The following is a 25,890-nucleotide window of genomic DNA, read 5'->3' on the forward strand; positions in this document are numbered from 1 at the left end:
TATTTCATTGATTTCAGCACATTTCTTTCTTTTTCCATTTATTTTGGTTTTAATTTGTTTGTTTTTCTAGTTTTTTTTTAATCTTAAACCAGTGATTTTGTACCTTTTGTATTTAAAATGTCTATTTTTTTAATTGAGGTATAATTGACATTAGTTTCAGGTGTACAGTAAGATTCAATATTTGTATATATTGCAAAATGACAAGTCTAGTTAAAATCTGTACCTTGCTTTTTATTATAAGCATTTGAAACTGTAAATTTCCCTCTAATATTGAGCTGCATCCCACAAATTTTAACATGATGTATTTTCATTTTCATTCAATTAAAAATATTTTCTAATTTTACTTGTAACTTTTTTGAGTCATGGATTGTTTTACAAGTATGTGATAATTTCCAAACACTTTGGGGTTTTTTCAGTTATCTAATACTGATTTCCAGTTTAATTCCATTATTGTTGGAGAACATTTTATGCATTTCAATTTTAAATGAGTTGAGAGCTGTTTTATAGTCTAGTATGTAGTCCATCTTTTTGAGTGTTCCATGTGTATTAAAGAGGAAATTTGTATTCTCACGTTGTTGGGTGGAACATTCTATCAATGTCAATTAGGTCAAGTTGAGTGTTCATCTTTGTTCAAGTCTTCTATCCTGATTTTCTGTCTACTTGTTCTATCAATTAGTGTTAAAGGAGGGCTAAAATCTTCAACTATAATTGCAGATTTTTCTATTTTCTATTCAGCGATATTAGTGTTTGCTTCATGTATTTTGATACTCTATTAAGAAGCCTATAAATACGTTTTAAAAATGCAATTTACTTTTCTGTGTGTATGTGGACAAAAGTACAAGAGGATGACAAAGGCCTGTAAGTATAAAAGAAGATAACATTCTATTAGGAAGCAAACTGGAAAGGCAGAAAACAGAATATAAAATTTGTAAAGTTTTCAAATGTTAAAGAAGAGCTTGCTCATGTATTTTTAAAATAGATGTTGGTAAGTAGCAAAATTGTATCGATTCTATTGTATACATTTTAAAATGATAACAGGTTGATTTTAATAGGCCAATATTTATAAATTAGAAATCACACTCTTTGCAACTGTTTACATTTATGATGAACAATTTCAAATGGCAGAATCAAAGCCCCACTGCCCATAGCACTGTTCTCAATTGTGCATATTTACCTTGGCTTTTTCCTCCCCTTCCCTACTTTTCCCCCTTCCTCACTCCAACTTCCTTAGATGACTCACTCCACTTCCTCTTAAATAAACAAAATACACTTAAGTCTTGTCTCCAGATCTCCAGGTACCAGAAATGAATTACAATTTTTCAAAATTCCTACAGAGAGGTCACAGTCAAAAAACATTCAAAGACCACCACTTTAATTAACATATATATTCTATGTCCCCCAAACCTCTCCACCTACATACAAGTCTAGTTATCTTTCCTTTCTTTTGCCTCTGTGGTTCCTTATACTCTTTGCTATCACCTATCTCGTTGAAAAAAAAATTTTTTAATGTTTCCGTTAGCCTGTAGACTGTGGTTCCATTAACATTAACTCCATAACCAACCATATGACTTAATGGCTGGCACACAGATGGCATTCAATGTGTCCCCTATATTTAATTTTCAACTTTGTAATTTAAATACTTTATTTGCTTCATTTAACTCGCAAAACCAGGTTCTAGCCTAAGTATTCTTCCCATTTTATACATAAGAAAACCAAAGCTCAGAGAGATCACTGCTGGTAAACCGCCAGAGTGAAAATCTGAGGAGAGAATTGCAAAGCTCACGCCTGCTCCACTACAGGAAATATATGATTCACTGACGTGGTTCCTGCACGTCAGTACAACGCAGGATACTATAAGAGGCCTTCAACAATGGACTGCTTCTCTTAGGAAGAGAAATTGAAACCTGAAGAACTGCCTGCATTTATAGAGACACAACAAACAAAGAAGAATTTTCCAGAAGAGGAAAATAATATGAAGGCAAGAGATGGAAACAAGCATAGTCTATCTAAACAGTGAGGCTATATTTAAATGGATTTGAGAATCGGTTAGGTAAAATACAAAAGATCCAGATTACACACACCTGACTTGGTTTGAAATAGGGAGTCACTAATGTATCAGAAAACACAAATGACAAGAATAGGTGAAACACACCTGCTAGGAAAAGAACATGAGTTTAAACAGCACGGGGTTTGCGTCTTGAACCTGTCACTAATATGTGACAAGTCTCTAAATGTTTCTAAACCTCAGCTTCCCCATCTTAAAAATGATCCTGTCTTACCTTTCCACAAAAGAACGAAATTAGATGCTGCAGGTAACATGTACAATACCTGGCACAGAGCAGTCACTCAATGTTAATCCCCTAACTTGACAGTGACCATTTTGATGAATCAGAATGAAGAGAAAATTAAAATTTCTTAAGCCCACAGTAATACCTCCATGACATGATTTTGTAAAAGACGGTGTACTACTGGTGGGATTGAGAAGGAGGAAGATGACACCATCCATTTTAAGGAACCAGCACATCTAGTGAAGAAATGGATAAGGGGGAGGGACTGCAAGTTTCAAGCCGGGGCTGAGGGTGGTGATATTAAAGCAGAGAGAGTGAAACTGGCAGGAGACCCAGTTGGCTGGAGGGGAAATGGGCTCCTTCATTTTGAACACACAGAATATGAACATCTGAGAGGACGTCAGTGGAAATAAGGTGAGTGTCAGGAAAAAGGATTTTACCTGAAATTATGAGCATAATCAATTTCCTTTAAGGAAAGTGTGCATTACTCTTAAGTTTGAAAATAATAAGTCAGTAGAAACACACAGGAGTATGAAGAAGTACAAATTATACTTATCAGTACCATACTAAGAAGGATCCTTCCCCACCAATGTCAGTCTATTCTGTCTGGGTAGCAATGAAAAGTTATCTTTTCAAGAAACACCCTCTCTAGTTTATTGCTTATATTTAAATATATATACTCACATTTTTTAAGTAAGACTAAGTGGAAAGAAAACTCATCTGAAACCTCACACAATGGACTTACTTCTCAAAAATGAATTCACTTTCCTAAATAAGGAATGACTCGGCCTGCTAGTTGCTAAAAGGCTTCAACCAATTGTTGATATACTCTATATTAAGTGGGTATGTGCATACAAGTAATTTGATACAGATTTACTTTAAAAATATAAAGTAAAAATTCAGACTCCCAATTCATATGCATAAAAGCAGAGCAAAAATTCAATATTCTAATTATTAGTTGAACTTCTAGTTTGCTGGCTGCTAACAAATAAAGTGATCTAATTTTAAGATACTCCAAGAACAAATGCACATTAACTTAACTGTGGTCATCAGGGATTAAGAATATGAGTGCCACTGGGTACAAAGGGTCCTCTGTGCATGTGACAAGAATCTAGGCAACACCGCTATTCACAGCCTGTTAAGGATGCTACTTGCTCCATTCTGAAAAAAAAGATATAAATTAAATGTCTAGAATTTAACCATAATAGGGAAAAGATTAGAGCCATTATTTTAAAACACAAATGAAAGGCAAAGTATCAAACTTGAAATAGAGACATTAGCAAATTTACTCCACACATGAAATATAGGCACTATTATTTTTACTTTAATATGCAAATTTAATAACTACCTCATATCCCTCTACCAAAGCTTTTCATTTCTCAGTAAGATTTTTGACAAAGTTAATGTATCATAAGTAATACATAGGGCTGTATTTTATGTCTGTGATCTTTGGCACATTTGTCAAGTTGGAGAATGTCAAAAGGCAATAAAAATGTCTAATGACTGTTTTGCACATTCTTTTAATCATCTTTACATCAAAATATAAGGCTGCAAAAAGGCAAGCTGAAATTTTATGATATGTGGAATTGTTTTAATAAAGAGTTTTACATACAGTACCTTACATATAGAACAGTGTGTTTGCAAATTTAAATAATATCTGAATGTACAGTGGCATGTATTCTTATCAAAGATAAATTCAAGTTTACTGTCCATCAGTTCTAAAATGCATTTATACAGATTGCTAGAACTGATCAACAGAACGAGGCATAAAATATTCAAGTGTTATATGTCATCAAATAGCCTCCTAACAGTCTTTTTTCCTCTTTTTAAAAAAGTTTCAAAACCTGTACATACATTTTTAATTTTTAAAAACAGTCTGTTAAAAGGTAACATTTCATGTTAACCACCAGTTCTTATAGTCTATAGTAATAAAACTAGATATGTGTAGATATAAATATGTGTAGATTATGTACATATGTACGTTGAGTGTTTGTTTCAAACAAGCACACACACTTAACGCATACCTGCACGCAGAGCACTGGGGGCAGCACACAACTCACAAGAGCACTGGCAGACGGGAGGGCCTGGGCTCGAAATCCAGCAAGAGCTGACACAGCAACTGAGTTGCCTTTGGTTTCAGAAATCTGTCCATTTGTGATCAAAGCTAAGAGTTTTGAGTGCGTATGTATTTTTTAAAAATAAAATTCATCTTCAGAAATGAAGCTTTTCCAGTATTCCACTACCAGCAGTTAAAAATCCACAGCCACAAATTATTTTGATATTTTTGTCACTCCTCATCCCAGCTGAGGTTATTTACAACTTCTTTTTTTCTGAAGGCAAATACCAAGCATACTCAGGATCAAACTGTACGTTGAAACCTGAATACTGAAATTTGACCATATATATTCTCTATATAGTATATGTGATATATGCGTTTCTGATGGGCTGATGGCATTATGTAAGACTTGGGTGAGAGAACTCCCACAGGATTTAAAATTCTCTTTCCAGCAGTATCATCATCATTTGGCACACTGACCCTTCTGCGAGCCATTCTGTTTTTTACAGTGAGCTTAATGCCAGCAATAAACTCCAATTATTTTGTTGTTTGTTTTTACAATATATTCATAATGAAGTAAGAATTCCACAACTGTTTTCCTCAGAAGTGAGACTTCTACTGTCAGTTTTCTGATTAAGGACATTCATCACCTAAGAAACAGCTCATGATCCTATAAAAGTTTCAATACTCTAAACTTCGGTGCAGGTAGATCAACTGCAGAGAAGACAGTTCTTACAACAAGCTTATAGAACTCTCCAGAATTTAAATTTCCTCTACACTTTTGGTTTGGGCCAAATGTTGGTTTATAAACATAGATCTTTCTACTAAAAACTATGTAATACACCATATTTCTTTCTACAGGTATCTCGAGCTTCATGTTAGCAACTATTCAAAAATCCTGCCAATCTGATTCCCTCAGCACAGATTATATTCTACCTCCACTGATCCTTGGCATATGACACATCATCATTTGTATCTAGCTCATAAATTTTTTTAATATTAGCTTCCTTGATAAAGTTGTTCTTCATTTTCCTTTCCAAGGTGCCATCCTATTGATGTCACAAATCAGTAAATGACCAAACATCACTAAGCTTTTTAACTATCCACTTAGCAGCCGTGTGGATAATAAAAATTAGTCGACTGAACAGAGCCACATTCTTTGCATTAGGTGTTCACTGCTGTCATACAGAGCAGAGAGTTGCTATTTGTTGTACTTTGCCCATGTCCATTAGGAGCTGTTTGATGTGGCGTTTAAGTTGGGGCAGCCTCGTGAGAGGATCAGGTGGCTCCAACTCCCCTGTGAAATCAAGCCAGCTTTCCAGAACTAAAAGAGAGAAGAGAAGAACAAACACATTTAAACGGCAACTGGAAACACAGTCAAAAAATGGTATAATTAGAAGGCTGAAAAAGTGATGGAGAAAGAGTTCACTTCCCTTTCGCTAGAAAGCCAATCTACAGAAGTCACTTCTGAGCAGTTAAGCATCCTCTACGCCTCATCCCACAAGAGTTCTAGCCCCTCTCAGTAATCTTTATCTGTTGTTCTACCTGTCGTCATTTTAGGTAATTTTTCCTTTTAAAGATAAAAAGTAACTGCATTTTGAGTGTCTCCTTTACTCTCTTCTGGAACAGGAAACAACATTCCCTGTTCCTGCTCAAGCTTTCTATTAATTTAGGCTTAAATCATCTCCATTTTAAATGAAACTTAGCTACTCTAACCATTTTTTTAAATCTAGAAGTTCTTTTTAACAAAGGAAAGGAGGTAGAAATTTCTTAGTGTCCTTTCATTCCCACTATTTTATCAGTACTTTAAAAAAAAAAAGAAGCATATTAGAAGTTCAGGCAGAATGCAATTAATTACATTCTATACTTTTTATTAATAATAATAGGGGATAGCATCAAGTTGCATTTTCTTCTTCTTCAAAAATCTACTTAAGGGCTTCCCTGGTGGCACAGTGGTTAAGAATCCGCCTGCCAATACAGGAGACACGGGTTCGAGCCCTGGTACAGGAAGATCCCACATGCCGCAGAGCAACTAAGCCCATGCACCACAACTACTGAGCCCACGAGCCACAACTACTGAAGCGCGCCTAGAGCCCATGCTCCGCAACAAGAGAAGCCACCGCAATGAGAAGCCTGCGCACCACAACAAAGAGCAGCCCCCACTCCCCTCAACTAGAGAAAGCCCGCGCACAGCAATGAAGACCCAACGCAGCCAAAATAAATAAATAAAATAAATTTATATATTAAAAAAATCTACTTAAAACTAACTAAACTAACTCTACAACTGGCTTATAACCAAACAGAAGATGCTTCTGAAATGGGTTTCCATTTCTTCTTTTCACAGGGAAAAACGAAGCAGTAGAAACTCTAACTTACCGGGGGATGAAAGTAGCACATACTTTCGCAAATAAAAAAAGGGGTGGGGGTGGGCAGGAGATACAATCTATGAGGTTAAAAAAATGCAGTCAAAAAGCATAGGAAAACACTAGATTAGGAATTGAGTAATCTAAAGTACTCTATTTTCTCAACTATAAAATGGGGATAACATTTTTCCTGTCCACTCCTTAGGGCTCCGGTGCAATAAAATTTTTAAATATAAAAGAAAACATTTGAAAATGTGTATGCAAACTTAAGCTTTATCTACTTAAACTTGCAGGACTTCTTTGTTATTAATTTCACTTAACAAACACTGTCCAAAGTGAAAACAAAATGTTTTCCCCCACATTTCAAATATGCTTAAAGTCCTTATGCTGACTTCCAAAAAAAAACACAGTTCAATGAAAATATTCACTGAATATTATTTATTGAATAATAATTTATTGAATAATATTATTCAGTGAATAATAATATTATTGTTTTTCATTAAATAATAAATATTCCATATGGTATATACTGAGCCTGGCAGGTAGGCAATATTTAATAAATATCCATCTTAAAAAACAAAATCCCTAAAATATCCAGTCATATTGTCTTGAGACTAAAAGACCCTAAATGCCAGATGTGTTAAATACAATGTAAAGGGAGCAGCAAAGCTCCATCAGCCTGGACAGCATCTGTAGTTTTTGTCCCATAATTTTAAAAACTTCAAATAACTTCAATTAAATTATTCAAAAGTACAATAAACACACTTTACAGACTACAGCAATTGTATTTCAATTCTTTCTTAAATTACCATCAACTTCTTTTTCTATCAGGTCCATCCTGCTGGTGACTTCATTCTGCACATTCTCTATGTGTGTAAGGAGATTGAGTTGCCACTGAAGATGTGAGTCTCCCGGGTCTTCAGTGCCCTTTTTATCATTATAAACAAATACTGTATTCCTTTCAGCTGAATTCTTCTCCAAAGAGCCAACAGAAAAAACAAAGAATTGGATGAAATGTAATGTCATAAAGGGAAAGATGCATTAAAAACATCACTACCCACAATGATAGGTAAAATCCAACCTGACTCCCAGAATATTCGTAAAGGAAGTACTAGCACATAACTAAATTACATCTGATGGTCCTGAAAAGCAGACATGCCTGCTATGTCTCTTCACAATGCCTAGCAGAGTGCTACACAGGGTAGAAGGCCTTCAATAAAACCTGCTGCAAAAATGAAGGAGCTAATTATATTCTGTAACTAGAAAGCCCAGCTAATTTAGACTGACCCCTTCCTCAGTTAATCTAAGCCGTGTCACAAGTGGAGTGAAGGCAAAAAGCAATGATGGAAAAAAATTAAGATAGTTGGCAAAGGCTAGTATAAAGCATAATTAACTGCAGACTGGACTTTATTATTGCAGCTAAATCAATGAGGTGAGGGGAAGAGAAAAATCCCTTAAAAACTTAAAAAGTGCAGACTGCTTAACACACACACAAAATCTGACCTCAGTTTCACCAGCGATAACTCATTTCATAAGAGGGATATTAATTTGACAAAATAATTTACCACGAAATTTTGGGTACCATAAGCTTTTCAAATTCAGTTAAGTATTTATTTATAGAACTTACTTGATAAAAGAGGCCAGAAAAATAAAGAACTAATTTTAAAGCAGTATTGCTAATTGAAAAATCAATTAAAAATGAAGGCATGACATCTCTAAGTTGTGAACAAGAAATAAGTTTACAAATATTCAATGTACACAGAGCTATAAGAATTCAACTTAGTGCATAATGTGATTGATATGCATATACAAATATGCTATAATTTTTAAAAAGATGATTTTTTAGATAAAAAGCGCCACTTTTTATCTAAAACACATACAAAAGGAACACAAATTATATTAATATATACACACCCACATGCACTTTCATGTTTTCACACGTAGACATTCTCATTTGGAAAAAAATTTGGCTCATGGTTTTTAGAGGCATCTAAGTGTACTTATAAACTTGAAACTTTTGTTAAGGCAAAAGTTTAATGAATTACTACATTCCTGAATTAGGGGATAATTAAATGTTCAAATGGCCAGTGTTTTCCTGTAGCGAAAGCAAAAAATGTCTTTACCCTAACAAGGTACTTGTGAACTTGGAAATGTAAGTAAAATCTGGAATCTCAGTATGTTTTATTTCACAAAATTTTCTTTTGTTCTATCGTATTTCCAAGCAAAGACAAATGAACTAGTTATACCTTTCTGGGCTTTCCATCTTCTTTTACTGGGTATTGTAAACGGTTTTTATCTCTCATGTGAAATTCCTGTTCTTCTTCAAAACTACTAACATCATCATCATCTGAGCTCCCAGGGTCTGCGAAAGTTTTGCAGTCTTGACCAAAACTTTGTGGCTTTTGGTAGCTGTGTTCACTTGTTATATAAGTTCCCTCCACTTTTAGGGGCAAACGAGGTGGTTCCTTATGGTTCTGTACATGATACTTCTTTTCTTCCACATTAACTGTGTCTTGCACCATTAGTTTTTTTTCTACCCCAGCAATTACTTGATCTTTCCTCTTCCCAGAACAAGCCCAGAGACGAAGGTCAGGATGATGTTTATTCCTTAAAATAAAGTTGGAGAAACAGCAGTTCAGAAAAAAAAAGTCCAGTAACAAGTATAATGCCACAATAAATTTCAGAACGTACAATTACATAGTTAACCCTCAGTTATCCATGCCTTTTGTATGTTCAGTGTACTGACTTAGGTGGACCGATCCCCACCTCTCTATTGAAGACCTAGAGCACCGCCAAGCAAACAAGGTTAGCAGGAGGTCAGGAACTCAAGACAAAAGTAAAGGTACTTTCTAGGTTAACCTGCCCCAGAATTTCATCCAAAATGTACATTTTCATAATTTTACAGAAATAAAACTCAGGTGGAAAAGCAATAATGAATGTACTTTTGTGACAGTTCACATCATCATCTGATATATGCACTTCTTTTACTCATTTTTCACTGTATTTTTTAAAACTGTACAACATGAAAAACTTTTACATGAGCATATTTTAACATCTTTAGTCAATCAAAAAGCGATACTTCCTCATGACAAAAAATTCAGATTATAAATGTGTACAAAGTAAAAACCTCCCTGCCATGGCAATCATAGATAACTGAAGTATAATCTTCCACACTTTTTCTGTACATATAAAATTATTTTTTAAGTGGGTAAGCACACACTTTTTCTTTGTACACAAATGGGGCTCTCATACAATTTGCCTTCTTCATATATAACACGTAAGGGCATCTTGCCTTGTCAGTACATAGAGATTTTCCCTTACTTTCACTCTAGTAGCTGAACAGTATTAATGTGCTGCAGTTTAGTCTCACCAACCAATTCCCTGCCAATACACGTGTGTGTGTTTGCACCTCTGCACACAAGTGCGAATTTATCAGTCAGATAAATTTCTAGATATGAAATTCCTAGAAAATGTATGCACATTTTAATTCTGACAGGTACTGCCAAAGTGGCCTCCAAAGAGGCTGTACTAATTACATGCTCACTAACAGTCCATGATAATATCCCTTTTCCCCCATCCTCACTAAACATGTAAGCATGATATCGCATAGTTAATTCTGTAGTAATTAAAATTCTGTAGTAAGCAAAAGAGCAATCCATTCATCATATTCTGTAGTAAGTAAAAGGAGGATATTCTGGAGGCATAAACCTTTGAGAAGGCTCAATAATGTTTGTGAACTGATAATTTCCAAATTAGATAAATACCAGGAGACAAATTAGTTTTCTTTCTAATAATAAGGCTTGTTTCTGAAATTATAAATTTTATCTTTTGAACTCCTAATAGTTTAATAGCCAGAAAATACAACAATTCTTCAACAGTAAAAGGCATAGTAGAAGGAAAGCTAGATTTGTAATTCAATAGTCCAATGTGTTGAATCCTGCTGTGCCTTAGAGGAGGAGTTTGGACAAGTTACAGAAACTCTATCTTTGACCACCCATCTATCAAACAAAGTAAGAACTTTATTGTAAGGATTAAATGAAATAGCACATGAAACCACCAATTTCAGGTTTTGTAGTAGACTTCCAATAAATAGTAGCTAGTGAAAATAACTATTATTATTAGAAATATTAACATAAAGAGAGCCTATAGGCATGAGGCAAAATTTGTCCAGTTGAAATCCTTAGAGAAATTATGAATGTACAGAAATTCATATTGATGTCAAGGACAACCAGGTTTTAAAAAAAAAGCTTAGCTTAATAATTTAGTTTCTCCTTTGAGTTTTAGCATTTGCATGGCCTTTTTATAAAGAAATCCATATTCAGGTTTATGACATACAACCAAAGCAAATTCCATTCAACAATTACTGAGTACTTATCCCTCCACTAACCTCTAGGAATAAAACGATAAATAAGACACAAGCCCTACCTTCAAGGAACCCATGGCTTAGTAAGGGGAGGCAGACATAAACAAGGTGCACCAAAGTGCCTGAAATCAGTACGCATGGAGTCTGCCAAGGATGCGATCAGCTCTAGTTGGGAAGGTAATCATGAAAAAGCATTTGCTAGAAGGACTAATGGTAGAAGGTTATTCTGGTTGTGAGTAAAGGCCTGGAGCTATGTAAAAGCATGCTTCATTCAGCGATTATGGTTTGGTATAGCTGGAACATTTGGGGGAAAAATCAGGAGAGGGAAGACATGACAACAAAATGACAGAGAGAATACGCATCGTGGAAGGATTCAGAGTGCATGCTGAACGAGCCTGCACTCTTCGCATTGGGCACCAGGAAGACACGATGGTATATTAAGCTCCAAAGAGACAAACTCCTCCTTATCTTTTACTAGATCACATTGGCAACAGTATGAAGGATGAACTGAAAGAGCACAAGACTGGAGCCACCAGGAATTTACAAGGTATGGCAACTGTTCACGTGAGAAGAACAGCCCGCTCAGACAGTCTTGGTGAGGAGAAAGACGGGACGGTAAGGAACCACAGGGACAGAGTACTCAGTGGGCCTCGCCACTGCGGGAGGGGCGGGACGGAGATGGAAGGAAGGGAAGGGGCACGTTTCCGGTCCAGGCAAGTGAGCCAAATAAAGAAAATCTTGTGAAGAACCAGTGAATCACCCTGTTTTATATAATATATGTATACTTTTAAAGAGAAATTCTAGGGAGGTATTAGGAAGAACTGAAAACAAGGACTTCAAGAACATTCTGATATGTATGGAGGCTCAGTGTTTTTTCTGTTTTTGTTTTGCTTTGTTTTTAAGGAGAAATTGCCCGGGATGACTGTAACATATTTGGTGCACAGGAGACGAATGGATTACATGACCTGTTGGCTCCCTTCAAAGCCAATCTTAAGGTAATTTAAAAATATACCTTTGCATCTATTTCATCGTGACAGCATTCCTGAAGGAGGACACACACCACACGGTTCACCACAGCAACTGTACTTCTGTGCACAAGGTGAGCCCACAAAACAGTGTGACGGGACTAACATTTGCTGAAATACTAGACGCCGTTGTTATTCACCCACGCTTCTCTATTCCAGGACAATAGGCATGAAGGAGCTATTCATCCAAAAAGTTACTAACCTTTCCTTTTTTTTAAAGTTAAAATTTGTTCAAATATCTATTCTGTCTTCCAAGCTGCTAATCTGAACCTGCAAAAAGCCAACTGATTTAGTTTAAATTAAAATTCACACTAAAGTATGCCCCTCCCTTCGCCGCCCTTCACTTACTTTAGGATTCCGATCTTCAGCTGTAACCCATGCAGGACTTCCGTAACGCCATAGACATCAGCAAGCAGGTGGTGTGTGGAAACTATCTTCTTGGCATTGAGATGAGAGTAGTTTTCTTTTAAAAATGATAACCCACACATTCTCCCATTATTCAACCAATCCTTATCATAACGGTATTTTGCGCTCCATCTCTGACCTGTAGATAAAGTTGACATTAAAGTGACAAAGGATTCCACTTATTCAGATTTCCCTTCAACTGCTATCCGATTAACATCACTCAGTGAACAAGGCGAGCTCTAGGACTAAGAACAAATTCAAAAGACGAGTCAGACAGTGCGTCGAGGAGTTGGCACTGTGAGAGCTCCTCCCACCTTCAGATGTCCTGCCCGGTAAGCAGGACAAACTCCATGAAGGATGTGGTCAGTGGCAGGTCACACCTGCAGAGGAACCTTGAGTGTGTTGCTTTCCATTTTTTATGTCTCTGTTTTATGTCATCTGTTTTCTAAAAAGGCCAAAAGGGCTCGATAGAAACTAGACAGGGGTACCTGTTTCTCTCACTAACATTTGTTTTGAACTGGGCGAAACAAAGAGTTCCAGTTAACTGACTAAGGACCTCTCCCTCACATCTAAGAGCTCACAGAATCCAATATAATCCTATATCTTCACCACCGATAGTAATTATTTCCTATTACAATTAGTTGCTTCTATGTCTGTGTCCCCTACTATGCTGTGAGAGAGAGGAAGGTGTGGTTAGAATCAATCACCTTACCTCTCACCACAGATTTTGGCAAATAAAAGGCATCTGATAAATGCTGCTGGATGAATGAATGAACAAATGCCTACCTTCATGTAGGTTTGGATAACTCTCCTGCTTCTTAATGTTATTATTATTATTATTTCTGATAGACAGAACAAGGCAGCAGCCTTTCATTTGAGATGTCTAGATGGGTTCTGCCTCGGAGATGAAGTGCACACGACATGCAGAACACTGCTGCTCGGAGAGCCTCTGCGTGGAGGAAGGCACCTAGTGGACAGGGAGCCCAAAGGCACAGGTCTTCCTCTCGGTGCGGCCAGTCTAGCACCATCCTTGTGCACGAGGCATGCGACATTCTGTGCCCTAGCTGCCTCGTCAGTAAACTAAAGGACTCGGGCGTGATAACTGGACATCCCATCTGCTCTGACGTTAGGTTCATTTGCTGCACTATCAGACACTCGTTCAAAACCACGTCAGGAGGAGCGTGAGTTCAGACTCTGAGTCCGTTCAAATAGCCATATGTTAACCTATTTAGAAATCAATAGATTAAGGAGCTAGTTCTTTTCAGGTAAAAGCCACAACCCTCTCCTTCCAGTAAGGTAGTTACTTATGCTGAGGAATTTATGCTAATGCTTTTGCCTAAATAATTAATATAGAAAATGAAACTATAACAAACAGTGAATTTTAAATTTTAACATGGAAGCGGAGTCTAGCTGACACAGAGGTCATGGTGTCTCAGTCAGCTGACGTACAATGGAACCTGTACGTAACAAGACATCCAGACACCTTGCGATGAGCACAGGGACCGAAGCTTACCTGGAGGGTCCCGGCAGATGTAGCAGAGGTACTGCTCCGGGATGCTCTCCTCCAGCAGCCCCATGCACACGCTGTGCTGCCAGCACAGGCACTCTTCACACTGCCGGGAAACAACCGTGCTTTACTTGCTAGAAATCAAGACAGACCCCCTTCTCTTCAACTAGCTGGCTGAATCTTGCTGCGGCAGCGGCTGCGGCAGCTGCCACCAGTTCAATTCTTAATCCACGTAACAAAAGCAAGTGATGACTTACGAGAAATTTCACTTCTGAAACAGTCAGCTATTTCAAGCACTTCCTCTCGCTGCACCCATTAAAATGTGCTTTGATAAACTGGCTTAATCATAAAAAAAGGCATAAGATTATTTCTCCCATCTATTTCACACATCCTTAGAACTCTTAAAAATAGCTTACTGAAGTGCAGAAATTTAAAAAAAAAAATAGGTGACTTTGTAGCAGTGCGTTAGGCAACAACCTCTTAAAGTACTACCTGTGTGGTGAACCTATAAATTTGTAGTTCCCTTATTTAGAAAACCACTGAAAAGGGGGAAAAAAGAGGATTACTTTTTCTTCGTTTCTATAACTAACATCTCCGAATCTTCAAAATGTAACCACAAAATATGGGTTATGCTTTCCTTTTTTCTTAAAGATACCTTTTCTACAGGGAGAGGGTATTTGTAATGGTAATCCTTGTAACAAAGCTTTCCTTTAATCTTCAATACTGTGGAAACTTTTCTACCCTTTGAAGGGTGACTATATACCATGAACTATTAAACAACAGGATCCAGACCAGCGGGAAAAGGATGGCTATGGTCTACCCTTCAGTGTGGATGCTAAGCCACCTTAATGGCTCTTGAAAAGAATTTCAGCTAGAAGACCTCAAAAGAAACACCCCGGAGAGAGAGCCTCAGATAAGAAAACAGTCTACTTCATCTGAAGAAGCGATCTGCCAATCATTACAACTGGTACTTTAAACTTGATGCTAAGCTAGAAGCCTCCATCTTCAAAAGGACGGTGAGGAAAAAGAGAACACACAGATGCCCCGACGAATGTGCTGAGCACCTGAACTAACTCATTCAGTGCTGAAGGGAAGGCAGGTCACCTGAATCATGAAGCCATTCTCCTCGTCCATTTCACAAATGCATCGCACAATTTCATTAAGCGCATCATCTTCATCTTGAGATTCCTCAAAATTGGTTGAATCAAAGTCCTGATTGTACTCATCCCCACTTAGGAGCAAACTCTCCGTTGAAGAATCATCTAGGAAATCCACATCCGATAAGTCTAGAATATACATAAAAGCATACTCAGCATTTTTTTTCATTTTTACGTCATTTTCTAGAAAGAAAGGCACTATGGGAAGTGATTATAAGCTATTAAGTATTTAGAAAGGGAGGGCAGACGAATGGGAATACAGCATTTGTCTCTAGACAAAGAAACAAATGATTTTTGAAGCTTAGGCAACTATGATTGTTTTACATCTTAATGTTAACACCATTACAAGTAACTCAGAAAGTATCCCTTAGTCCAGGTGCTTACAGAGGTTAGGGCTAAGGTTGATATTAACAATTAAAATGTGCAGTTTTCAAATGCTTTCACAAACATTATTCCTTCTGATCCTCACAACAACGGCTTGTAAAAAGAACAGGGTTCATTATTTGCACCATACAGCTACATAGCACTTCAGAGAGGTGAAGGAGCTTGCCTAGGGTCCTAGCAGCAATACTGTGAATCTTAACAGTAACAGTATCTTCAAGTACCACTGCACTTAATACACACCAGGTACCACCCGAAGCACTTTAAATATGACATGACTTGCTCGGTAATGCAGCCAGCTAGTGGTAAAGCCGACTGCACACCAGGACTGCCTGACTCTACAACCTGTGCTCTTAATGATTTCAGCATTTCTTAAACTGGGATTATGAGTTCCCTAAGGAATTTTAAAATGTTTTAAATTTCATTTTGATAAAAATCTTTAAAAAAATAAATAAGTATACCCTAGAAGTTAGGTTATATTGATGACCACTATATACAACTCTATTTACATCCTAGGCTTTAGGTTGTACTTATAACAGCGTTGAGTCAAAGACTATCATTTAGCTCAGGCTATTGAGGAAAAAAAATATCAAGGCAAATATAAGGAAATGTTTAATCATGACAAAGGGAAAGAAATGATGACAGGGCACTAAAGGTTTGCCGGAGTGTGGGTGGAGAAATGTTGGGGAAACTGAGTCATCACGTGGCACGTGACACAAGACCTCACCACTGCTCACAGGCTCCTGGAATGGAGGTTGCTCCTCAGAACAGAGAGCAGAGCTGGCTCCTCCCTACCTTACCACCCTAACCTGCAGTCACATTCTCAACCATTCCTTCACCTGCTGCTTTCATCTCCCCTTTCTAGAATGTCAAGAGTCCATGAGGGCAATCAAGAGTCCATTGCATTGCTGAATGCTCTGTAGTCAGTGCTTAGGATGAAGCCTGATACATATGATAGCCACTCCAGAATGTTTCTGAAGAGGGAAGGAGGGAGTCGTTATATAGAGAAAAATTTTTCAGACTTAATCAGACCAGGTGGAAGTTGCCTGAATTCAAACTAAATAATTCATGCAATTTATATTTTAAATATTTCATATGACTTAGTGTTTTCCTTATCAGCTTCTAATCGTGCTTATTTTTTCCCCAACTCAATGTTTTTGAATGTTTCGTTTCTGATTTATAAAAAGTTAATGTTTTCTAGAAAAATAAATGTTTTCTTCTCTTCAGGATTGTAGGACATCTTGGAGAGAGTAAGGTCAGTAGAAATGAGACAATGGTACAGAAATACAAAAAAACATTCAAGGAACCAAAAGTAAATCAATTAGATATTATAAAATCTTTCTAATATTAACAATATGGGTAGTTTTGAGAACATGAAGAATAAATTTCATTTATTCATAATCTTGCTAACTTAAATCCAAAATTTGCATTTTCTCTTGGGCTTTCTTGAATACAAGTTCATGTTTCAAAATGGCAGACTAGAACGTGGATGAACAGTTTCAAACACTGCTGCAGCACGTATGTGGTATTCAATGAATGGCAATCATAACAGGGTTAGCAATGAATTTAATTTAAAAACTACTATCATTGAAAGGAATTAGTGTATATCTCACATAGGCTTGTATGGCCAACACAGCCAGGCTTTACGGTGCCAGAAGGCAAATTTAAAAAACTGGCCAGAAAATCCAGTTCGACTAACTCACAAGCATCAACGCAGTGTCTGGCTGAATTCTGGAGGCTAAGTAAATGGGCCACTGGGTTGAAAGTTAAATAAGAAAAGCAAGTACAAGTTCTTTCTCACACTGAAATGGCCACCTGGACAACAGCTCCAACCGAGTGGCCACAGAACACTGTTCTCTTATAACTGCTGCCCCTTGAACTGACATTGCTGTTTCCCCAGACAGTATTCTCAAAGTGTGGTTTCCACATCAGCATCACCTGGGAGCTTGTCAGAAATCAGAAATACTATGGGTAAGACCCAGAACTGTGTTTTAAGAAGCTCTCCAGGTGGCTCTTATGCACATTGAGAACCTCTCCAGCTTTCTTGTCAGAGCTCAACGCTTGAACACGTGAAGGGCAGGCGAAAGACAGAGGGACTGAGGGCACACATTCATGGCACTCTCCCCAGTCCTCTCTCAAGTGTTCTAGTTCCAGCAACACCGGTCATCCAGATATTATCTCCCACTCTCCATCACTCTGTATAAAAAGGCAATTTTGAGACCTTGATGGCTCACAGTATGGGTGTTATGTGATTTTCAACCCTGGCTACTGGGGCTGTCTTGCCAGGACCCACCCTCCGAGAAATCCCAGATTTGTGCTCCGCTGAAGGACCTGATATCATATATTTTAGCATCACACCAATGAATCTAATGTACACCTGAGGTTAAGAACCACTGGCCCAAAAGGGAAAAGGGGACTTGTATTTGTTAGAAAAGGGAATAGAACTTTTTCTTAATCCCAATTTTTTTTTTTAGATTTGAGATTTTAAAATCTCAAAAGTGCTATGTGCTTATTTTAGGGGAAAGGGAAGAATATGCTTTTCTCCACAGTGAGCTAGAGGGGAGTTAGGCCTGGAAGAGAATAGGCAGTAACAGTGCCAGAGGAAACACATGACCTGGCATCTGCCATGTAGGGCACTTAAGGAAAAGACAGGGCACTCCCCATAAATATCCCTGGGATTTTACATAGGACGAACCCCCATCCCTTACTCTTCACTCCTTGACTTTGGTTCCTACTGTGCTAGACCTCTGGTCTCAAGCCATCAATATCTGCAGTTGGGAGAGTTCCTCTTCCCATTGCTTAGAACACTGGCAGGTAAGAGTCCTCAACACCTTCCACTGTCAGAACTGGACTTACAGGAAAACCTGAGAGATTCCAACTCCAGGGCTCGTGTCACCACCTAACATGGCCTTCTGTCTACGTGCTTAATCCCTGAATGTGTTCACATCACTGATCTGATCACATTTCCAGACTTTTGGTTACAGACATATCTGTGATCAGGAATTCAAAGTGCATTTTTAAGACTATGATAAATATCTGGCAGAAAAAGCATTACCTTAGGAGTTAAGATAGACCTTCGTATGAGTTTTAATTCTAACGCTAACTAGCCCCATAAGTTACTTAACCCATAAGCCTCTGCTTGTTTATGTAGTGTGGGTAACAATATCTACTTTATAAGCTGGTAGTGAAGAATATGAAAATACATGTAAAAACATCTGCAGAAGACCAGTACACAGTAGACACTAATTGTTTCCTTACTACCTGTCCTACAGTTAAGTATAAATGCCAATTTTACTTTATATAAATTAAAAAGTAGCTCAAATTTCTAATGTTGAGATTTTCATATTAGTTCATGGAATAACTTTTTAAATTGTGTGCCCTGCTCAGATAGGCCTCATTAAAGTATGTTTTATTTTCGGTTCCACATTTAAGAATCTTAAGACTTGTTTTAAGCATTACATGGTTACACATACTTTCACCACTAAGATCAACTGACAAAATTGCCCTTGGGTACTGATATGTTGTATTTTTCTCCGTAAACATGCTTCGTAGAGCCAGAGAACTCCCAGAAGATCGAGTTAGTGGAGAAGAGCACCTTTCCAAAAATTCTAGGGAACTGTCTTCATAGTCTGAATAGTCTGCAACATAAGATACATAGAGAAATATTAATAAAGTGTCAAGTAATCAAGAAGAGTCACTATAAAAATAATGAGAAAGTCATGTTTTATGATACATAAATAATCATGCCACCACTTTCTCTTCTCATCCATGAACAGCTAGATCATTATGCATCTGATGAACTAGGTTTGGCAAGGACACCTGGGACATACACCCCAGGCAGTATATACATAGCAGGGAGCACCATTTTCTAACTGGTACCCATAAACTCTTACTAAGTAGTCCAGAAGTGAAAAAGGATTACAGCTACATTTTCTCTTCATTATAATCACAGCTATGTCTGCAGTAAGATGTGCAAGATGGAAATTAACCTTTTTTTTTAAAGAGGTTCTCATGATGTCTAGCATGTCAATTATTATAGTGATAATTTGATCAATAAATTCTTCAGCAGAAAACCTCTGAACTAAATTAAATGGTCCTGAAAAAAATTAGTTCTGTCTTCCTCAGCTTAGAATGAGTCATGAAGATGGATAAGTAGAGTGGGGTGGGGAAGCAAAGACAGGAGAGGGTATGAGTCTAGGCACATGGGGAGGCCACAAAGCAGAATACCTGGCACATCTGACAAACTACAAGACCGTGGTTGGAGCACACTGAGTGAGGGAGATGAGCAATGAGGCTGGAGTGACACCAGCCAGATCAGGTTAAAGTTTTTTTTTGTTTTTAAGTTTTATCCTGAAAGCAACAGAAAGTCAAAGTTTGTAAGGGGAAGCAAGATGAGACACACATCCAGTTCCATTTTTCATCTGTGGAATGGAGGAAGGAGTCCAGGGAGCACAAGTAGGCAGTGGGGACACAGTTCAGAGGCAGTGGCCTGGGTTGGGAGGCAGCTGAGGTGACATTTGAGAGGCAGACGCAGTCACCTGTGGACTGGAGACGGAAGGCTGAGATGCTACCTTCCAGGACGATTTCCAGGTTTCTGCTTGAACAACTAGGTGTTGAAACTGGCATTCTGAGATGGAGCTGAAGTGTAAATGGGAGATGGAGAAATCAGAGGAGAAATGCAGATTCAGAGGAGGGCTTTTTAAAGATGGGAGATCCTACACACTGTCCATATAAATCTAAAAATCCGGGGATGGGGAGGCAGGCAGTGAGAAATGCCAGGATTTTAAGAAGAGAAAGATAGACAGTCTCTTCACGGTAGTAGAGGCAAAGGAGAAGACTGATATGTTCAGGTAAGTATGTGGATGTGGTGGATAAGACATGCGCAAGTGCTCATCCGATGCCTTCTATTTCCTCAACTGAGTATGAGGCAAAGGATGTAAACTGATGCAGATTAGGGAATAAATAAGAGGTAGAAAAGGCGGAAGAAAGGTAGAGAGTGGAAAAGCAAGCTTACAAGAGAAGAGCAGTCCAATGCTGGTGTGTACTGAGTATCATCCATCAGAAGCTGGTAGTGTGGGAAGCAGAATAATGGTCCCCTAAAACGTCCAAAGCCTAATCCCCAGACTTGTGAATAGGCTGGGTTACATGGCAAAGGGGAATTAAGGTTGCTGATGGAATCAGGCTGGAAGTCAGCTGACCTTAAAATAAGAGATTATCCAGACTTATCTGGGTTGGCCTAATATCAACACAAGGGTCCCTAAAAGTAAAAGAGGGGGCAAAAGAGTCAGTGCCAGAGTGATGTAAAGTAAGAAAAGACTCGAGCCACCACTGCTGGCTTTGAAGATGTGAGCGGGACAAGGGCCAGGACACTTGGCAGCCTCTGGAGTCTGGAAAGGCAAGAAAACGGATTCTCCCCTAGAGCCTCCTGAAAGGAGTGCAGTCCTGACACCCTGATTTTAGCCCAGTGAGACCCATTTTGGACTTCTGACTTTCAGAACCTTAAGATAATCAATGTGTATTTTTAAGTCACTGTTATGTAGTTGTGACAGCAGCAATGGGAAACGAATATAGTGGTCATCGTAAATATCACAGCAGAGCTCACGTTTACCGAGAGCTCTCTATGTGCCAAACTGGACTCTAAGTGCTTTATGTGTACTAACTCGTAATCCTCACAACCATCCAATAAGGGAGCTACAACTGCTAGTGCTGTTTTACAAATGAAAAAACAGAGGCAGAAAAGGTTAAGCTGCCCAAGAATACACAGCTATCAATGGCAAATCCAACATTTGAGCCCAGACAGTCTGACTACAGAAGCCTTACTCTTCAACAAAAAGCATCACTAGTGGATTTCAACATTTAACGTGTACACACACTGGAAGGCTTGTTCAAACCACTTCCTGGGCCTCACACCTGCGTCATTCAGCAGTGGGGCCACTCCCAGATGATGCTGGTGCTGTCAGCCCTACAGAGCCTTCTCTCATAGCCTCCCAGAAACTGCAGGGCTGCCAGCACCGTGTTACTCAAGCACAGGCGTGGAAATGTGAAGGGCACTGATTAAGCGCTAGCCAGGCACTGGGTTAAGTATCGATACTTCACGATTACCTTAAGGCATCCTAACAATAAATCTACATAGCAGAAACTATCGTTACCCTTTTACGAGTGAGGAAACTGAGGTTTATAGCATTTAAATAACTTGCCAAAGGTCACCCAAGCTCTAAGTGCTGCAAGCAGGATTTGAACCCACACACTCAGCTCTCAAAAGCTGCCCTTTCATCCATGACATGCTACAATGCCCTCTCAGCAAAAGTGAAAGCAGAAGTACTGGCTGAGTATAAAAATGGTAAAAATCTCAATTTGGTGTTAAAAATAGAACATAGCTGACATTTAATCTCCTTACGTTATATTAGCAACTGAACAAAATTTCTTAGCATTCTACACCCCTCCTGTATTCCCCGCTCCCACGCCCTCAGGCTATTATGAATAAAAGTCTACTGCTATGTTTCAGGGTTAGAGCAATGTAATCTTCTACATAAAGCTTCTCTAAATAGAATTTATTTTGTACTGCTTTTACCACACACAAAATACATCATACCTTTCCTAGTAGATATTTATGCATGCTTTTTACCACTCGTAACATATACGCTTGCTTACAAGTGCCTGGAAGGGAATCTTGGTTTTTACTATACGATACTTTGGATTCTCTTTGCATTTCTCATTCTAGTTCTTTTAAACCTCTGTATGCCTTCAGTTTTCTCATATTTACAGATACATGAAAGACAAAGAGATGGTGAGATGTGCTCAAAATAACAAAGCTAAAGACTGGCAAAGATGTCACTCTTAAATAGAATCCAACACGGCAATTTCTCACACACACAGATTGAACACAATGTTAGCTTTATATTATGGAAACTAATTCTGGTAATTGAAACATGTCAACCCACTCTTGAATGGGATAATTATAAAGAACTACTTAACTCAATTACTACTTTCCATAACTTCATTTAAACAGATAAGTACTGACTTAGTATGCCAACAAACACAAGGAGGGAAGGATACACAGTCTAGTAAACAATCTTTAAGACACAGGAGGTAAGATTAACAACACAGCATGATGGTTGAAGTTAAAATTAAGACTCAGAAGCCAGACTGCCAGGGTTTCAATCTGCTTTTCTCCACTCACTAGCCATGTGAGCTTGGACAACTCTCTTCATCTCTCTGTTTTAGTTAACTGTTTATAAAATGGGGATAACAGGCCTCACCGTAAAAGGTTAATGCGGGGATTAAATGACCTAGTATATGTAAAATGCTTAGTGTTTGGCATATAAAAAGCACCAGCAGGATATGCAAAATCACACTGAGTGATGAAAAGAAAGATTTTTTTAAACTCCTTAATGGCAGTAATTGCAGACTAAAATACATATTCTATTAGGAACCTCACGTAGTAATAATGTGAATTCTTTAAAATTAAGATGTCTTTGAAATTTCAAAGTTACTTAAACCCCCCTATTTCCAGTTTAAAGAACACTCTTCTGATTTAATCATCTGGGGAAAAGTGTCACTTCCAAGATAAATGTAAATAGCCCAGAAAAAATTCTCCTCAAACGTAATAACTAATTGCAAAGACGTTGGTAATTACTCGACCCAACTCCTGCTGTGTATGAAGAGCAATGCTTCTGTACATCTTTAGTATTTACCAGGACTCTACTTTCAAAGTTAAGATTTTCACTTATAGATCTGATTTTAAAACATTTTTTAAAGGTTTATTTTTTTAATGGCTCTTTATAAATAGGGTTACCATAGGTAATGGTGGGTTACAATTCTGAGGTGCAAATTTTCTCTGTACTTTTTTCTCTAAGACTTATTAATCCTAATCCCTCTCTCCTTTCTTTCAAGTTACCACTTCCTGCATTCTCATAACTACCCCTCACTTTGCTACCAGGTATGGCCCACTTCTTACTTTGTTCTTTGTCAGCCCCTCCCTGTTATCTTTTCCCCACTTTCACAGGTGTTTTGGTACACAGGATTCTGCATCTGCTGCTGTAGTACTGGAAGAGAGCTGTTTGCCGATGCAACGTAAGGTGACTTAAAAACCTTGGCCCTTCCTCTCCTCACGCCTTGGTGTCTCTGTTGGAATACCCAAGGCAGCCAAATCCCCTCAGCCTCTGCTCAGCTGCGAGTACATCTGGCAGTCTGGTCTGCAGTGTGAAGCTTGTCATTTCTGCATTCCGATACATAATCACAGGAGGGCAGTCACTAAACAAGGGAATCTGTGGTTCATGGTTTCCATTTACAGAGCTCCAGAGCCTCCTAACGTTAGGTTCTCTCTAGTATGGATTCCATAGAGCTATCTGTGAAGGGGTGGGGTGGAGGAGAAAGGCTGAGGACCAGTGCAGACACAGAAGTGTCCAGAGATGTTCAAGACAATCTCTGGGAAGTGGTTTCAAGTTTTTCAATCCCATTTTCATCCCATATCTTTAAATTTACTTTGGTAGCTTTAGAGTTAGAAAATGTAGAAATTTCATATCCTGTGGAAAGATTAGATGTTATTTTTGGTCTATAGAGTTAAAATCTGAAGAATTTACCAAAAGTGACTACCAACTCTGAAATTACCTCGTTGCCTTTACAGTTTTTAAAACTGTTTTTTCTTTTAAGTGTTTGATGAATACGGGGAAGAAATGGGTATGACATAAAGCACATAAATACTACAAAAGACTTAGGTACTCATCATAAAATTTAAGAGGCTGTCACTGTCAGTTTTGAAGCTTCCTTTGTGCCACTTTCCAATTTGAACTAATAAATTTCCTTCGTCCACCTCAGAGGTAATCACTATCCTAAATTTCTATTCATCATTCTCTTGCTTTCATGCTTTTGCTACATACATTTGAATCTCTAAAAAATATACTGTTTAGTTTTACAAATTTTTGATCTTTACATAAATGAAATTATATTACTGTACATGTTTTCTTCAGTGACTTGATTTTTATTTATTTATTCTTCTTAGTTATCCATTTTATACATATTAGTGTATACATGTCAATCCCAATCTCCCAATTAATCCCACCACCACCACCACCCTGCTGCTTTCCCCCTTGGTGTCCATACGTTTGTCCTCTACATCTGTGTCTCAATTTCTGCCCTGCAAACCGGTTCATCTGTACCATTTTTCTAGGTTCCAAATATATGCGTTAACATACGATATTTGTTTTTCTCTTTCTGACTTACTTCACTCTGTATGACAGTCTCTAGATCCATCCATGTCTCTACAAATGACCCAATTTCATTCCTTTTTATGGCTGAGTAACACTCCATTGTGTATATGTACCACATCTTCTTTATCCATTTGTCTGGAGATGGGCATTTCGGTTGCTTCCACGACCTGGCTATTGTAAACAGTGCTGCAATGAACATTGGGGTGCGTGTGCCTTTTTGAATTATGGTTTTCCCTGGGTATATGCCCAGTAGTGGGATTACTGGGTCATATGGTAATTCCATTTTTAGTTTTATAAGGAACCTCCATACTGTTCTCCATAGTGGCTGTATCAGCTTACATTCCCACCAACAGTGCAAGAGGGCTCCCTTTTCTCCACACCCTCTCCAGCATTTATTGTTTCTAGATTTTTTGATGATGGCCATTCTGACCGGCTTGAGGTGATATCTCATTGTAGTTTTGATTTGCATTTCTCTAATGATTAGTGATGTTGAGCAGCTTTTCATGTGCCTCTTGGCCATCTGTATGTCTTCTTTGGAGAAACGTCTAGTTAGGTCTTCTGCCCATTTTGGGATTGGGCTGTTTGTTTTTCTGATATTGAGCTGCATGACCAACTTGTGCATTTTGGAGATTAATCCTTTGTCTGTTGCTTCGTTTGCAAATATTTTCTCCCATTCTGAGGACTGTCTTTTCATCTTGTTTATAGTGTGCTTTGCTCTGCAAAAGCTTTTAAGTTTCATTAGGTCCCATTTGTTTGTTTTTTAGTTTATTTCCATTACTCTAGGAGGTGGATCAAAAAAGATCTTACTATGATTTATGTCAAAGAGTTTTCTTCCTATGTTTTCCCCTAAGAGTTTTATAGTGTCCAGTCTTACATTTAGGTCTCTAATCCATTTTGAGTTTACTTTTGTGTATGGTGTTAGGGAGTGTTCTAATTTCATTCTTTTACATGGAGCTGTCCAGTCTTCCCAGCACCACTTACTGAAGAGACTGTCTTTTCTCCATTGTATATTCTTGCCTCCTCTACCAAAGATAAGGTGACCAAATGTGTGTGGGTTTATCTCTGGGCTTTCTATCCTGTTCCATTGATCTATATTTCTGTTTTTGTGCCAGTACTAAACTGTCTTGATTACTGTA

At 38.1% G+C, this 25,890-nt stretch overlaps 1 protein-coding gene across 14 annotated transcripts in view; it reads right to left on the minus strand.

Moving 5' to 3' along the window:
* Positions 1–2,464: 2,464 nt before the first annotated feature.
* Positions 2,465–25,890, minus strand: part of PHF20L1 (PHD finger protein 20 like 1) — a 79,873-nt gene continuing 56,447 nt past the window's right edge. For 7 of the 14 annotated variants that reach the window (XM_079902266.1, XM_079902263.1, XM_079902261.1 and 4 more), the window contains 7 exons: positions 19,019–19,183; positions 15,112–15,293; positions 14,014–14,113; positions 12,444–12,639; positions 8,954–9,314; positions 7,517–7,682; positions 2,465–5,668 (listed from right to left, as the gene is read on the minus strand). In XM_079902266.1, coding sequence (XP_079758392.1) covers positions 5,526–5,668; positions 7,517–7,682; positions 8,954–9,314; positions 12,444–12,639; positions 14,014–14,113; positions 15,112–15,293; positions 19,019–19,183 — 1,313 coding nt within the window. In that variant the 3' untranslated portion in view covers positions 2,465–5,525. The remainder of the gene's footprint in view (positions 5,669–7,516; positions 7,683–8,953; positions 9,315–12,443; positions 12,640–14,013; positions 14,114–15,111; positions 15,294–19,018; positions 19,184–25,890) is intronic. The other 7 variants (XM_079902264.1, XM_079902262.1, XM_079902272.1 and 4 more) reach the window with 2 other exon arrangements.

This window comes from Stenella coeruleoalba, assembly GCF_951394435.1.
Source record: "Stenella coeruleoalba genome assembly, chromosome: 17".
Lineage (NCBI taxonomy): Eukaryota > Metazoa > Chordata > Mammalia > Artiodactyla > Delphinidae > Stenella > Stenella coeruleoalba.